This window comes from Nicotiana attenuata, unplaced genomic scaffold, assembly GCF_001879085.1.
Source record: "Nicotiana attenuata strain UT unplaced genomic scaffold, NIATTr2, whole genome shotgun sequence".
Lineage (NCBI taxonomy): Eukaryota > Viridiplantae > Streptophyta > Magnoliopsida > Solanales > Solanaceae > Nicotiana > Nicotiana attenuata.
This window is the reverse complement of record NW_017674592.1, coordinates 77,406-91,688: the sequence shown is the minus strand read 5'-3', so window position 1 is coordinate 91,688 and position 14,283 is coordinate 77,406. Positions and strand designations below refer to the sequence as shown.

The 14,283-nt window shown below is 38.7% G+C and overlaps 1 protein-coding gene across 1 annotated transcript; it reads left to right on the top strand.

The window, feature by feature from the left end:
* Nucleotides 1–3,032: 3,032 nt before the first annotated feature.
* Nucleotides 3,033–7,382, top strand: LOC109218964 (cyclin-U4-1-like). Its single transcript, XM_019383365.1, has 2 exons — nucleotides 3,033–3,608; nucleotides 6,878–7,382. The coding sequence occupies exons 1-2, from the start codon at nucleotides 3,271–3,273 to the stop codon at nucleotides 7,155–7,157; spliced, it is 618 nt and encodes a 205-aa protein (XP_019238910.1). The 5' UTR covers nucleotides 3,033–3,270; the 3' UTR covers nucleotides 7,158–7,382.
* The last annotated feature ends 6,901 nt before the right edge of the window (nucleotides 7,383–14,283 follow it).

Here is a 14,283-nt window from a genome sequence, read left to right as displayed (position 1 = left end):
ATATATATATATATATAATAAATAAAAAAAAAACTTGTAGAGGACTCTTCCTGATGACGGACTATGTGGACAGTACTCTTGAGGGAAGTAGTCCATGTAGAATTTTTTTTATTTTATTTTCTTCTTTTAGGTAGTGTAGTACCTCAACCTTGGTTTTTCTTTTGACCACGGTTCTTTTCCAAGGGTTTTTCTTGAACCGGGTTAGGTAGATTTTTCTTTTATAGTTTTAGGATTAAATGGGTGAAGGTCATAATGTAACCCCAAATGTGCTCACTTGCAAAGAAAACGAACTAAGGGTGTAAGATCTAAGCTTGTTTGTGGACTCATAAATATATGCCTTAATTTTGCACATCTTGTCTGGCTTGAACACTCGTATGATTGTGTTGATGAACTGATTCGGAATGAGTTACATGCTAAGTGTGTGTGAGTTGTTACTTGCATCCTATGCTTGCATATGATACCTAGAACTTGCCCTGTGTGTTTGCAAAGCGAAATAGAAGTCGTTTGGTTTTAGAGATGATTGAGGCATTTCTTTGTGCAACCCTTTATACTTGAGAATCCACCTGTGAATATTACCATAGTTAACCCCTTTGAGCCTGAAGCCTATTCTTTGATAACCCTATAATGATCTAAATCGCTGTGTTTGAATAAGCTAATTGTTTGAACCGTTACCTCCTAGAAGCACTTGAATCACTAAAGAATATACAAAAGTCAAAGTGTGGGGTGGGAGAGAGTTAGTGAAAAAAGGGGAATCAAGAATGAAGGTTCTGGTTGGTGAACTGGCAGTGTACAATCAATATGAAAAATAAAAAAAAATAAAAAAAAAGAAGAGAAAAAAAAAGAAAAAAAGCCAGTTGTACCTAAAGAAAAGTGGGGGTCACAAGTGAAACAAAATGTGGAATAATGATTGGTTTGAACATGAAGGTGAAATAAAAGGAAGTGTGTATTAAAAGTGCTTAGGGAGGTTAGTCACTATATCCAAATATATCCTACCCGTCCCTTAGCCTACATTACAACCTATAAAGACCTCTTGATCTTTGACTGAATGGCTCGATTAGTGGAGTATTACACTAGAGGGCAAGCTTATGGTGTGTCTGTGTGGCATGTGAATGCTCTTTGCTGAGAGTGAGTGAATTCTTTCTATATATGGTTCCTTGTTGTTGAAGTTTATGTGTGTGGAACTTCTCTCAAATTTTGTTCATGTGAGGGCATGTGACTCAGGAAGAAAAAGTGAGTCTTCACCTCTGTTAGAGTAATTAGAGTGAACACAAGTGTGTCTTGGCATGAGAGTCTGCATTTGAGATATGATTGTGCACTGCTTGGGTCGATCATTGATAATAGCAGGTGTGACATAAATTGGGGCAATGCATTGAGCAGTTAGGCCTAGAAGTGTGGTTCAGTTGCTCGAGGACGAGCAAAGATTTAAGTGTGGGTGTTGATAATAGGTGAATTTGACTATAATCACACCTTAAATAATCACCTTCTTGTGTAGTTTTAATGCTAAAAGTGATGACAAAATGCTCTTATTAGTGCTTTTCATGATTTGTAGGTAATATATGTATAAAGACGGCTAAGGAGCAGTTTTGGAGTCAAAAGTGATGAAAAAGAGGCCAACTGTGAAATTTCCTAAGTGACCCGTGCAAAAACAGGCCGAAGATTCAGAGAACTGGATCCACCGCGGTTTCACCGCGACCGCGGCAGAACCGCGGTGGGAAGCAGCTGCAGAAGTTGTGAGAATCCGCGAGGGTGCTTGGCCGCGATTCTACCGCGACCACGGCAGAACCGTGGCAGGCGCAGAAACTTCTGGGACCAAAGTGTCAATTACGGGATTTTTAGACCTAAACCCTATTTAAAACATTAGACTTCGCCCAAGAGAGGCATGTATTGATTTTTTAGGTTTCTTAGCAAGAAAAACAATTGTGAGAAAGTACTCTAAACATCTTTCTTCTTTTCTTTTGATTTTATGATGAATTCAAGCTTAGTTTATGTTCCCATAGTCATGAGTAGCTAAATTCCTTGTCTAAGGCGTTGATGGAACCTATTGGGTGATGAACTTCTTGTTTATGTGAATACAAATTGCTAGTTTAATCTTTATTTGTTCAACTTCGTGTTCGTTGTAGTTAATTGACAGGATCCTCAATTAGTTGTGCCTATTTAGTGTGCATAACTTGGAAAAGAGTGCATATTTAGGGTATTGTTGAACAACACCACTCCTAGATTATTAGAGGAATCTGTAATTGCGGGTTTAAAGGCGGGATTAGGAGTAACGAAGCCTTGGGTGCAATCTAAATTGAATTGTGCTAAATTAAGTAAGCTAGTGTATCTCGGGAGAGTGCAATAGTAAATTACTGTGATTACTCGGGAGAGATTTACGGTAAGATTAGCGTTCATGATTGATAGAGATGTGTGGGTAAATTTGTATGAGCATAAACAGAAGGGATTCCATCAATAGGGGAAATCATTGCCTTAGCTTTTTTCTCATAATTGTTTACAACCTTTAATTTTTACTTAGTTACAACCATCTATTTATTTGCAAGCTAGTTATTAAAGAACACTCAACTGAGATTCGAATATTTGGGAAGCTGGTTCGGAAGACTTAGTGGGTCTGAAGATAGCAGTTGATAGGTTAACTCTCTGTTGATTCGACCCTGGGCGTAATACTCGGGTTATATTTGCAACGTCCGCAGAGTCCTTTTTATAAGGCATAGTTGGGCGTGATCAGCTACGCACAACATGTGAAGAATGGTTGGATCACATTGAATTTATTAATCTCAATCTTATTTAATATTTCAGTAAAAGTGTGAACTGGTAGCCTGCTAGCTACACAGCGGCAACTCATCAATACTACATGGAGGCTCCATAGTCAATTAGATTATAAATTATTAAAAACTTCAAAGTAGATACAAATTACAGTCATATTTCTTAGCACCGTGGATATGACAGCATTACCTCATAATTGTTGAAATTATAAGTCACTGTCATAGTAAACATTATTACAATTTATCACAACCGACGCTAGTTATTCCTATAAATAGAAGTAAAAGAACACTACAAAAAGAAGGTCCAACTCGATCTCTGGCCTGAAGACAGTTTATATTTACACTCTGGTCAATCAGAACAGCTAATTTACAACCCAACTTCTCCTCGTGTGACACACAGATTTTTATATAAGAATATATATCAGAAAAAAGAAGAAAAGTAGAGAGAATTTTCAGAGTCCTGTTCCAAATTTTCTGATTAGCCAATTGAGCTGAGAATCATATTACATCAATGGCTGAACTGGAGACCTCTTATGAAGGAATACCTAAAGTCATTAATTTTATGGCTTCTGTTCTTGAAAGAGTAGCAGAAACAAATGATCTAAGCCGCAGATTTAGTGCTCAGAAAATCTCTATGTTTGATGGACTTACTAGGCCTACTATATCTGTTGAAAGCTATTTGGAGAGGATTTTCAAGTATGCCAATTGTAGCCCTTCTTGTTTTGTTGTGGCATACATTTATCTTGATCGGTTTTCGCAGAGGCAGCCATTATTGCCCATCAATTCTTTCAATGTTCATCGCCTGCTTATCACCAGTGTCTTGGTTTCTGCTAAATTCATGGATGATATGTGAGTTCTCTTGTTTCTTTTTTTTTTCTATACTGTCAGTTAAACCTTTTTCAGAATACGTCATAAATTAAAAACATATGTGGTATGATTGTAGCAAACTCTTAGAGATGATCTCAAAGCTTTCTAGGAGTTCTTGCTTCCCATTATTAATGTATTTGATTTTATGTGATTAATATTCTCCCAATTTCATTTTATGTGATTAATCTGTATCAAAAATGTGAACTTCACATTTTACTTTTTATGACAAGCTTTTATAGCTACATAATATATTTAATGCAATACATTAAAAAAATAGTCAAATAAATTGAAAGGAATGGAGTAATTGCTTACTTCTAATGTCAGTAGTATAATAGTCCATCTGCCAGATAGGATGGTAACTGAGTATAATAATTGAACGGGTTGGAAATTAGATACTTTTAGAAAGAACTTAAATTTGCTTTCTCGATCTTAATGATTTTATTTTATCTCTTAATGGACTGTATTTTTTTCGGGGAAAAGAAAAGGATTGAATTTCTGATCTATGCCTATAGTAATTTTGTTATATCTGTTTGACCAAGCTGCAAAAATCAATTTATTTTGAGAAGTGTTTTTTTCCAAAAGTGTTTTTCTCAAAAGTACTTTTGGTGAGAAGCGGTTTGTGTTTGGCTAATTAGTTTGAAAAACACTTCTGAGCAGCAATTAGTGTTTGGTCAAGCTTTAAAAAACTGTTTCTAAGTGTATTTTTCTCAAAAGTGCTTCTCAAAAAAGTGCTTTTGGAGAGAAGCTACTTTTCTGCTTCTCCAAAACTGCTTCTGCTTCTGCTTCTCCTCAAAAACACTTTTTTTCCTTCCAAAAGCTTCGCTAAACACCTCAATTTTTGCCCAAAAGTGCTTTTGAAAAAAAAAAAAAAAAAAAAAGAAAACACTTTTGGCCAAAAATAAGCTTTGGCCAAACAGGCTATTAGTGTTTGACCCCTACATAATAGGAAAAGTATCAATCTAATTATTCTGTACTTATAGCTGTGCAATTTAAATTCATGAAAACATTGACTTGAATCTTGTGCTTCAATCTGAAAGTTCTTGCGAAAGAGTAGTGTTTAAGCATGTATCCTGCTTTGACATAATTAAGTAACTTACTAATCGAACTTCGTTGACCTTAACTGATAAAATTCGTTAAACAAATAGGCATGTGTAAGAAAATAAATAATCTAATTGTGTAAAAGAATTTTACACAAATCAATATAATATATTTAACATGTTATAGAAGGTTGCACTTACCTTACCTTTTTTTTCTTCAGAAAACTAATTCTAACCCTTTAAAGTGACATGAAAATATATAAAAAAAAAAATTAAATGCCCGGGGTATAAAAATTAAATTTTTAAGGAAATTACAATGTATATGTTTATACCATATGAGTACTTCATTTATACTTAAAAAAGAGTATGTGGAGAAATTCTGAACCTATGTGAATTTTCGAAATGACCTCACGACGTTTCAGCGTTGAATTCTATACAACTTCTTTGCTAGGGACAACGTCCCCTACGTATACTTGGTATTCCCCAGGAAAGTTGGTCTGCTAGTAATTTTAGTTACTACTTGAGGTATTATTATCATAGATATATATCGGATACTAGAGTAGTTTTGCATTTTTTGTCAGTTTTCTTTTGTTCGAGCTTAGAACTAGAGTGGTTTGACATTCCTGATCAACTTTTTTTCATTCGAATTCTTTTCTTCTGTCTTTACGCGAGCCAATTATGTGTGGCATTAGAGATGAAGGCGTCATTTCTAGCTTATATGTGCACTCAACGCGTAATGAAGTATATATATGGTCTCTGTAAATTAGTAAACTTGTATCTAAATATATAAATGATAGATCCAGCCCTTTTCTAATTTATATTTGCCCCTAATTATATACATATACTTTTCTAATTTAATTCGGCTCCAATCTGATAGTAACGATTGTTTCCACGAAAGAGTAGATAGCAGCTTTGACTTCTTCCTTCTTATTTTTACCTTCTATTCTATTTTTGGTTTCTATTCTTTTTAAAAATTGATTCCCTTGTGTGGAATATCTATTCATAGCATGATAAAATTGATCAGAAATCTTGATTTAGAATGACTTTATTAATTAATGTGAGGTGTCGAATTAGCTATGAATTAGCTGTCATTCAAATCTTCCTATTGCCACAAATCACAACTACTATAGTAATCAATTGCTTTCAGTAGCTTTCGATTTAATTCCTTGATGTTAAGTTTACAATTAGTCATCCTCCACCACTCCTTCCACCCACCCCCACCATGCCAACTACTTCATAATTTAAATAATTCTTTTGTTATGATTTTCTAAACATTTTTTATAAACACTTAATTAAAATATGATTTAAGTTTTAAGGTACTAAGCAGTTTCTAAGGGCTCGTTTGGTGCGGGGATAAGGGATAATTAATCCCGGGATTAAATTTCAGATGAGTTTATCCCACGTTTGGTTGAGATAAAATTATGGTATAACTAATCCCGGGATTGTAGTATTTTTATTCTAATAGGAGGGTGGAATAACTAATCAACGGAATAATTAATCATGGGATAACTTGTGTCCCAACCAAACGATCCCTAGAGGTATATATACAAATTTATGCTGAATATTCTTATACATTAAATATCTCATTCATCTGGGGATGCAGGAAGTATAATTTTGGGGGTATTTTCAATTCTATGCATAGTTACATTCTCTAGAGTGGCGTGATACCTCGTAGGTGGGCGATATTTCAAGTGAAGTTCAAGTTTTGCATAATGAAATAGTAATATTTTTCACACTATCAATTTAAGTTACAGTATTAAATAATAGATATCTGTTTATAACAAACATGTTTTATTAACCCTCGAAATAGAGTATACAACATATTATTATATTATCAGTGTATAAAATTTGTATCACGGTGTGTCCTGCTATGCTAATTTCTAACCTAGTTCCTCGTTAGTGAATTAATCAGTAGTACTTAAAAGTTGAAAAAAATTCTAATTCTTATGATGCTGTTATTATTTTTTTGGTTTCTGTTTGATGGTACTAATATATTGTTCCTTCCCTTCTCTTCTCGTCTTTTCTGTCTTCTTGAGCCGATGGTCTTTCGGAAACAGCCTCTCTATTCCTTCGGGGTAGGGGTAAGGTCTGCGTACACAATACCCTCCCCAGACACCACTTGTGGAATTTTACTAGGTCGTTGTTGTTGTTGTTGTACTTAAACGTTGAAAAAAAGTGTAACCTTACTTTCTCATCCAAATTTCATTTTGGCAGATTTTACAACAATGCTTATTATGCAAAAGTTGGAGGAATTAGCACAAACGAGATGAACCTACTAGAGGTAGACTTCTTATTCGGGATAGGATTTCAATTAAACGTGACTCCCACCACATTCCACACCTATTGCTCTTATCTCCAGACTGAGATGTTGCTGGAATCCCCACCCATGCCAATGCCATCTTCTTCTCTTAAAATTGGCAGAAATGTGAATCACCAATATTGTTGCATCAATGAAGATGAATCCACTCGTCAACAACATGAATTAGCCGTGTGACAAATATATAACACAAGAAAATTATGAACTAAATTTTGTCACTGAGGACTGATTGCATATAAATCAGTGGATCAGAAAGTGAGGGTGCATGAAATTGGAGGCTGAAGATCATGTTTGTAATCTTGTAAACAAGCATTAAAGCTGATATTGTAGCTTTGTGGACTCTTGATGTTCCATTTTTGATTCCTCCTTCTACTTTAATTCTCAGTTAATTTTTGTCCTTTAGATTTTGGGTTAAGGCATGATCTTTTATTACTCATTAGTCGCTAAGATTCCATTTAGTTTGTAGCAATAAAAACGATAATCAACTAAAGTCAAGCCCAATACTAGAACCCGATACCAGTATATATCTTGTGAGTGTAAATGCGTAATTTTTACACCATTTAGACGCTCCTAAAGTGATTAAATTTGAATTTTCCTTTAATTATTTTCTCTTAATTATGTGCACTTTAATTGTATTTTTCTTACTATAAAACTACAAAAATTATTTTTTCTTTCTTTATTGGTGGATGTTTAACCTAAAATCGAATAACAATTGAATTTATATGTGTTTTTAAGGATACGTGATATAACTTGGCACAAATTAAGAGGATAAATATTAATATAGAAATTGACCGTAAAAGAAATAAATGCAAACCAAACGAATCGAATAGCCTTGGCCCTCAAGTTCGATCACCCTTGAACCAAGTGAAGTTTCAGTTGATATAAGAATAGAGTAACAAGATAATGAAAAATAGAGAAAGGCGGTATATTGCTTTGTATTACGTGAATATGATGTGTTTTACAAATGATCAGACCACATTTATATAGTAGGGGAGTCTTACTCTTGGTACAATTCTAAATACAGTAAGAAATCCCATGATTAGCTACTTAATCGGCCTCTTCTTGATACGTGCCGAGATTTCCGCCGTGATCCTTGCCTGATTGTGGATATCTCGGCTTTCCGTTATTTGGCTCGGCAAACTTCCTTGGATCTCGCTCGATCTTTTTCTTGCTTGATCTCGATCTTGGCCGATCTCGATCTCGATCTTGGCCGATCTCGATCTCGATCTAGATCGGTCTCTGGGTCACGAGCACCATCCTTTAGAATTCGTTCCGGCAGGTTGCTCCACCGTTGCTGACTTTAAGCTCGAAAAGACTCCCTCGGTGCCGGGCCGATGTGAATCGGTCTCGAGGTATATATGCACCATCACCAAAGACATCCACAAAAAGGTTAAAGAGGAGTGTAACTGGTGAACAAGGATGTAGTAGTTCCTCCTCCTGAGGAATCGATCACCACTCACGTGGAGGGATATCTAAATGTTTAAACTTACCCCCTTCACGATAGGTCCCTTAGACCCCATCATCGTCGCCTTTTGCAAAAGGTACGGCGTCACCCTAAGCCAAATCCACCCTTCATTTTGGAGAATAGCCATTCTCCTCCGTTTCTTCACAAGCAAAATCGAGGGATGTCCCTTCACCCTCGATCACTTCATGCGCCTCTACAGTCCCCGACTCTATCGAGGAGGACTAATTAAGCTTGCCTGCTGGGGAAGTAGAGCCCCGTTCTCCAGCATAGATGAGTCTCAGGATCGAGGCTGGATGAGCCGATTTATCCGAATAAGGACTTCGGACCTGATCCCCACTGAAGACATGCAGTTCCCTGAGAAGTGGAACATGAAACGTAAGTACATTTCACCTTGAATGTTTAATTTGCTATTTTACTATCTATCTTCTTTGCTCATCTATGTTTTGGTCTTGCAACTCTGGCCTAGATGCCGGGACCAATTCCGGAACTCAAGCAATAGGTAGAAGGTCTAGTGTCACAGAGACCCTATTCAGAATGTGTCTGGATGGAGTTGTCGAAGGACTAATAGGAGGCCCGTAATCATGGTAAGTTTCTTCCCTGGAATGGCTATCGCCTACGCTTCTTCTCGAACTTACTCGTCCTTTTTTCTTTTGTAGGTCTCGGGAAGGACGTTGCAGTGAGACCTCTATCTGGTGATGATGAAATTCTTCCCTAACCACCTGTTCTGAAGCAGGGCCAAGAGAAGAAGAGGAAAGAGGCTCCGAGTTCCCCGGGCCTAGAGAAGAAAAGACCGGCGAGGAGGTCTCGTAGGCCCCGCGGGAGGGGGGGGCTATTGTTATGCCTCCGAATTCAATCAGCCGATTATGGGATGAGTCCGAAGAAGAATAGGAAGAGGACAACTCCCGCTGGTGGCCCGTGTTCGGGCCAGTGCTTTGACATAAAAGTCCTCTAAACCGGAGGAGGTTGACGAGGGAGCTTCGACCGAAGTTCCTAAACCAGAAAAGGTAGAGTCCACTCTGTCCCAAGCTGAGTGGTCGAGTAAGAAACCGGTGGCGAGGCTTCCCGAGTAGCTGAAGATGTCCCGAGGGACGATCTCGGAGTGATTGATATCCCCGAGTCCCCTCAATTTTTGGATGCCACGATCCGTGAGGCCGCTAATTTGGAAGGTCTCTCTTGCGAGGGTCCTCAGGGGGTGGTTGACATCCACGACTTCCTGGATGGGGTAGAGTTTGAAGCTTTGGGAGATTTCACCGGGCTTGGTGACTTATCGGTGTCGAAGAAAGCACTATCACCGGACGCCACTGGGTCTTCATCGAACCAAAAACTAATAGATCGGTTCCCGACCCCCAGTATTAACCCCGATCGTAGGCGTAACATAGTGCTTTCTGTAGCGGAGGATGTCCGGGTCTTCTCTCCCCCCGTGGGGATCGCTAGCTACCTCAGATGCTTGGTGAACGAGGAAGACCAAGCCATGATGAATGTAGTGGGAGCCATTTTCCTGTTCAACGAGGCCCAACACGCTCTGAACTGGGTAACTTTGAGGGCATTCCATTATCTCCTTTAAAATTTGAGTTGTTGATAATTCTAACATTGTTTTCCTTACTTGTAGCTTCGGTGTTGCATCACGAGGCTTTCCTTCGAATCCGGGAGGAGCGCAAAGCTGAGATTCGGGACCTCACTGAGGAAAATGATACCTACAAGCTTCTCAGCGAGAAGCTTCAGGCAGATTTGGTGACGGCTTGGGATGAGTATGCTGAGATGGCCGAGCAGGTATTCCGCATGCTTCACGATTGCGAAAAAGAATTGGAGATAATGACTAACGATCTGATTCTGCAGGTCCGCCAGAGGCTCGAACAGATCAAGGACCTCCAGAGACAAATAGATGCCATACGAATCGAGGCTGAAGAGTTCAAGAAGAATATGGACATCTTAGCTTCGAAAAAGGAGGCCGCTCAAGCAGAGTTGGAGTCGGCAGAATCTCAACTTAGGGCTGCAAGAGAGAAGGCCTTGATGCAGGTCAAGAAAATCGAGGACCTTCAGTCTCAACTGGACTTGGCTATCTCTAATAAAGCAAACTTGGCCAATGATAAAGCAAACTTGACCAATGAGCTCGAGGCGGCTAAATCTAAGGCGGCCGTGATCAACACCAAAGTTGATGCCAAAGTGGCCTAATATAAGGTTGACGTCGAGGCCATCCAGGCGAAGGCCAGGAGCATGGTGGATCACGCGAAATGGCAAGCTCAAAGGGAAGCCCTCGAGGAGGTTCAGGCTCAAGGTTTTGATATTACGGCCGAAATCGAGAATGCAAAGCAGAGGAAGCCAGGGCCCGGAAGTTGGCCTTTCCCGAGGAAGACTCCGAGAGCTTGAGCGAGTCCGAAGACGGGGAAGATCTCGAGGATGGAGATGCTGCCTCCGATCAAGACCAGGTGTAAGCACGTAATTTTTGATCAAAACAACTTTTAAAAGTAGTATTTTAAAAATATTTATTTATTGTCATTTTAATAGGATTTCTATCACAACCCAAAACCTACTAAGGGACGTGATGGCGCCGGACTCCACTGTCAAGCAAGCCAACACCATATAACTAGTAAATTTCGTTTCAATATTTTCAAAATCATTTCTTCTAAACATTTAAACAAGGAATAATAAACTTCACTGAATAATAATGATGTCTTTACAAAATTTATTTACTGAATAATCCCGAAATCATCCCAGAACCCGGTGTCACAAGTGCATGAGCAGTCACTAGAAAATCAAAAGAAGTACAATAACTGTCCGAAATGCAAATTGGACAGGAAGTAAATTCTATACACTGAAAGAGACTATGCTGGCTGCGGGTCACCTCGAGAGATGCAACTCACCTAATTCTCCGTATCATCCTTGCTGCTACGCCCATTAGGTCGCTAGAGGAACATGTGCATGTGCAACAAAAATGTACAGCAAGTGTAGCATGAGTACAAAAATAGCGCGTACTCAGTAAGTATCCCGTCTTATCTCGAAGAAGTAGAGACGAGAGGTTGACTTCGACACTTAGTAGTGGTCCAGTAATAATATACCAATAATATAGTAAATCGAGGAGTTTCATAAAAATGGTTGTAACTCAATAGCATGAGGCAAGTGAAAAAATCTTTCGTTATTAGGAAATTTCCAAATTCATTTTCCTCATTTATACATTTATCTCAGGCCAAGGAGAACAAATATCAACAGCTATGAATCTGAAGTCAAGCAATACAAGCATGTGCAAATCATGCTGAGGTCGTACGGCCCGATCTAACAAATATTTAAACTATGCACTGCCAGAGGGTTGAATGGCGCGAACCATAGATGCATCTATTTAATCTACCGCGGCCCGTTCCACAATAGATAAACACATTCAAACAGTCAAATCAAGAATTCATCAAGGAGCAATTATTCAGGAAAAGACAAGTTCTCTTTAAAAAGTCAAGAAATAATATCTAGCCTTTTAGAAATTCATTTACACGTTCGATATATTTTAAGCATTTTTAAATTGACACCAAGGTTGCAAATATTATAAGTAAAGCATGCTTTTGGGCCCTAGACTACCCGAACTTAAGCATAATAGTAGCTACGCACGGACTCTCGTCACCTCGTGCGTACGTAGCCCCCACAAATAGGAGCACATATCCAATTAATTCACCTATGGGGACAATTCCCTCTTACAAGGTTAGAAAGGAGACGCACCTCGCTCTGAAGTTCCATAACCGACATTCCACGCCCTTCCAAAGGCTCAAATCGACGCATAACGCTCCAAAACTAGCAAATAATCATGCAAACCCATTAATATATGTTCAATTACTCATAATAATCAAATTTTATAGCAATTTTAAACCCCGATCGAAAAGTTGACAAAATCGCCCTCGGGCCCACGTGCCAGGATTCCGAGATTTTTCGAAGATAAAGTTTGCCCACAACCTCACGAACTCAAATATATAATTTACTCTCAATTTCATGTCCAAAATCGTGGTCAAAATCCAAGAATACCAATTTTCTAGGTTTTCCCTCATACCCCAAGTTTTCTACTAATTTCCATTTTCAAATCCATATACAATCATGTATTTAACTCAACACTAGTATAAACCACTTACCTCATGCTTGGTGGTGAAAATAGCACCTCAAAGTTGCTCCAAAATCGGCTCCAATGGAAGAAATGGGGTTGAAATGAACCAACCCCCGATTTAAAGAACCTCACTGCCTCCAGCACTTCCGCACATGCGGTCACTTCACTGCTTCTACGGTTCCGCAGGTGCGGCCCCACTACCGCAACTGCGGTCCTTCACCAGGCCCCCTTCTTCCGCTTCTGCGCGTCTCCTTCCGCAGGTGCGGTCCCGCTTCTGCGGCAAGATGACCGCATCTGCGATCCCAGCCTAGCACAGCCACTTTCGCTTCTGCGGCACCAAGGCCGCTTCTGCGGCTCCGCACCTGCAGCCCAAGCCTCGCAGGTCCGGTTACACCAGAAGTGAGCTGCTTCCTTCCTTCTACAAATTCCAAGTTTGATCCGTCAACCATCCGGAATCCATCCGAGGCCCCCGGAACCCCGACCAATCATACCAACTAGTCCCAAACCATAATGCAGACCTGCTCGGGCCTCAAATCACATCAAACAACGTCGAAATCACGAATCACGCCCCATTCGACCTTTATTAACTTTAGAACTTCAAACTTCTACATTCGATGCCGAAACCTCTCAAATCACGTCTAATTGACCTCAAATTTTGCACACAAGTCATATTCGACATTACGGACCTACTCCAACCTCCGGAATAGGAATCCGACCCCGATATCAAAAAGTCCACTTCCGGTCAAACTTCTCATAAACCTTCAAATTTCTAACTTTCGCCAAATGACTCCAAAATGACTTACGGACCTCCAAATCCACTTCTGATTGCGCTCCCAATACCAGAATCACTATACAGAGCTATTCCCAGACTTGGAACCCCAAACGGACATCGATAACACTGAAATGCACTTTAACCCAAACTTATGAAATTCTTCCAAAATGCTAACTTACACAATAGACGCCGAAACGCTCTCGGGTCATCCAAAATCCGATCCGGGACATACGCTCAAGTCCAAAATTATCATACGGACCTGCAGGAACCTTCAAATACTAATTCCGAGGTCGTTTACTCAACAATTCATTCTTGGTCAATTCTACCAACTTAAAACATTCGAAATGAGAATTTTCTTTCCAAATCAACCCCGAACTTCCCAAAATTCAATTCCGACCACGTGTACAAGTCATAATACCTGATGTGAAGTTGCCATGGCCTCAAGCTTCCAAACGACGCGCTAGAGCTCAATACGACTGGTCGGGTCGTTACAATTTCAGTCAACTTTTAGTTTTAATTTTAAAACATAAGTTTAAAAACACAAAAATAGTTTTATAATGTTTCTTTTCTTATTATATTTATATTTTTGTTAGTTTATTAGTATTTTATAATATTTATAATATTTTAAAAAATACCAAAAATATTTTCATTTTAATATATAGTTCTCTTTAATAGTTTATTCTTTTTAGTATATTTTGGTAGTATTATTATTTTTATTTTTATTTTTGTTCAATGAGAAAGAATTGAATTTGGGCCAATTGGGAGCTCATTTCAGATTTTAGTGGCCTAGCAAGACAAATGCCCATTCTTTTCAATTACTTTTAGCCCATACCTTTTTCTCACCCATTAAACCCCTCCCTTAATCATAGCAATTGATCTACTTTCATCCAAGGGCTAGGATTAATTCACATACACCATATAAAATCCTAATAGAACCCAAATCTCAAAGGAGAAGAACCTAATTCCTAAATTCCTACACCCCTAGAAC

Bases quoted from the DNA above. Each gene is read 5' to 3' on its own strand.
- LOC109218964 (XM_019383365.1), top strand. From the start codon at position 3,271: ATGGCTGAACTGGAGACCTCTTATGAAGGAATACCTAAAGTCATTAAT. The intron at 3,609-6,877 runs GTGAGTTCTCTT...TCATTTTGGCAG, and splicing joins GCTAAATTCATGGATGATAT to ATTTTACAACAATGCTTATT.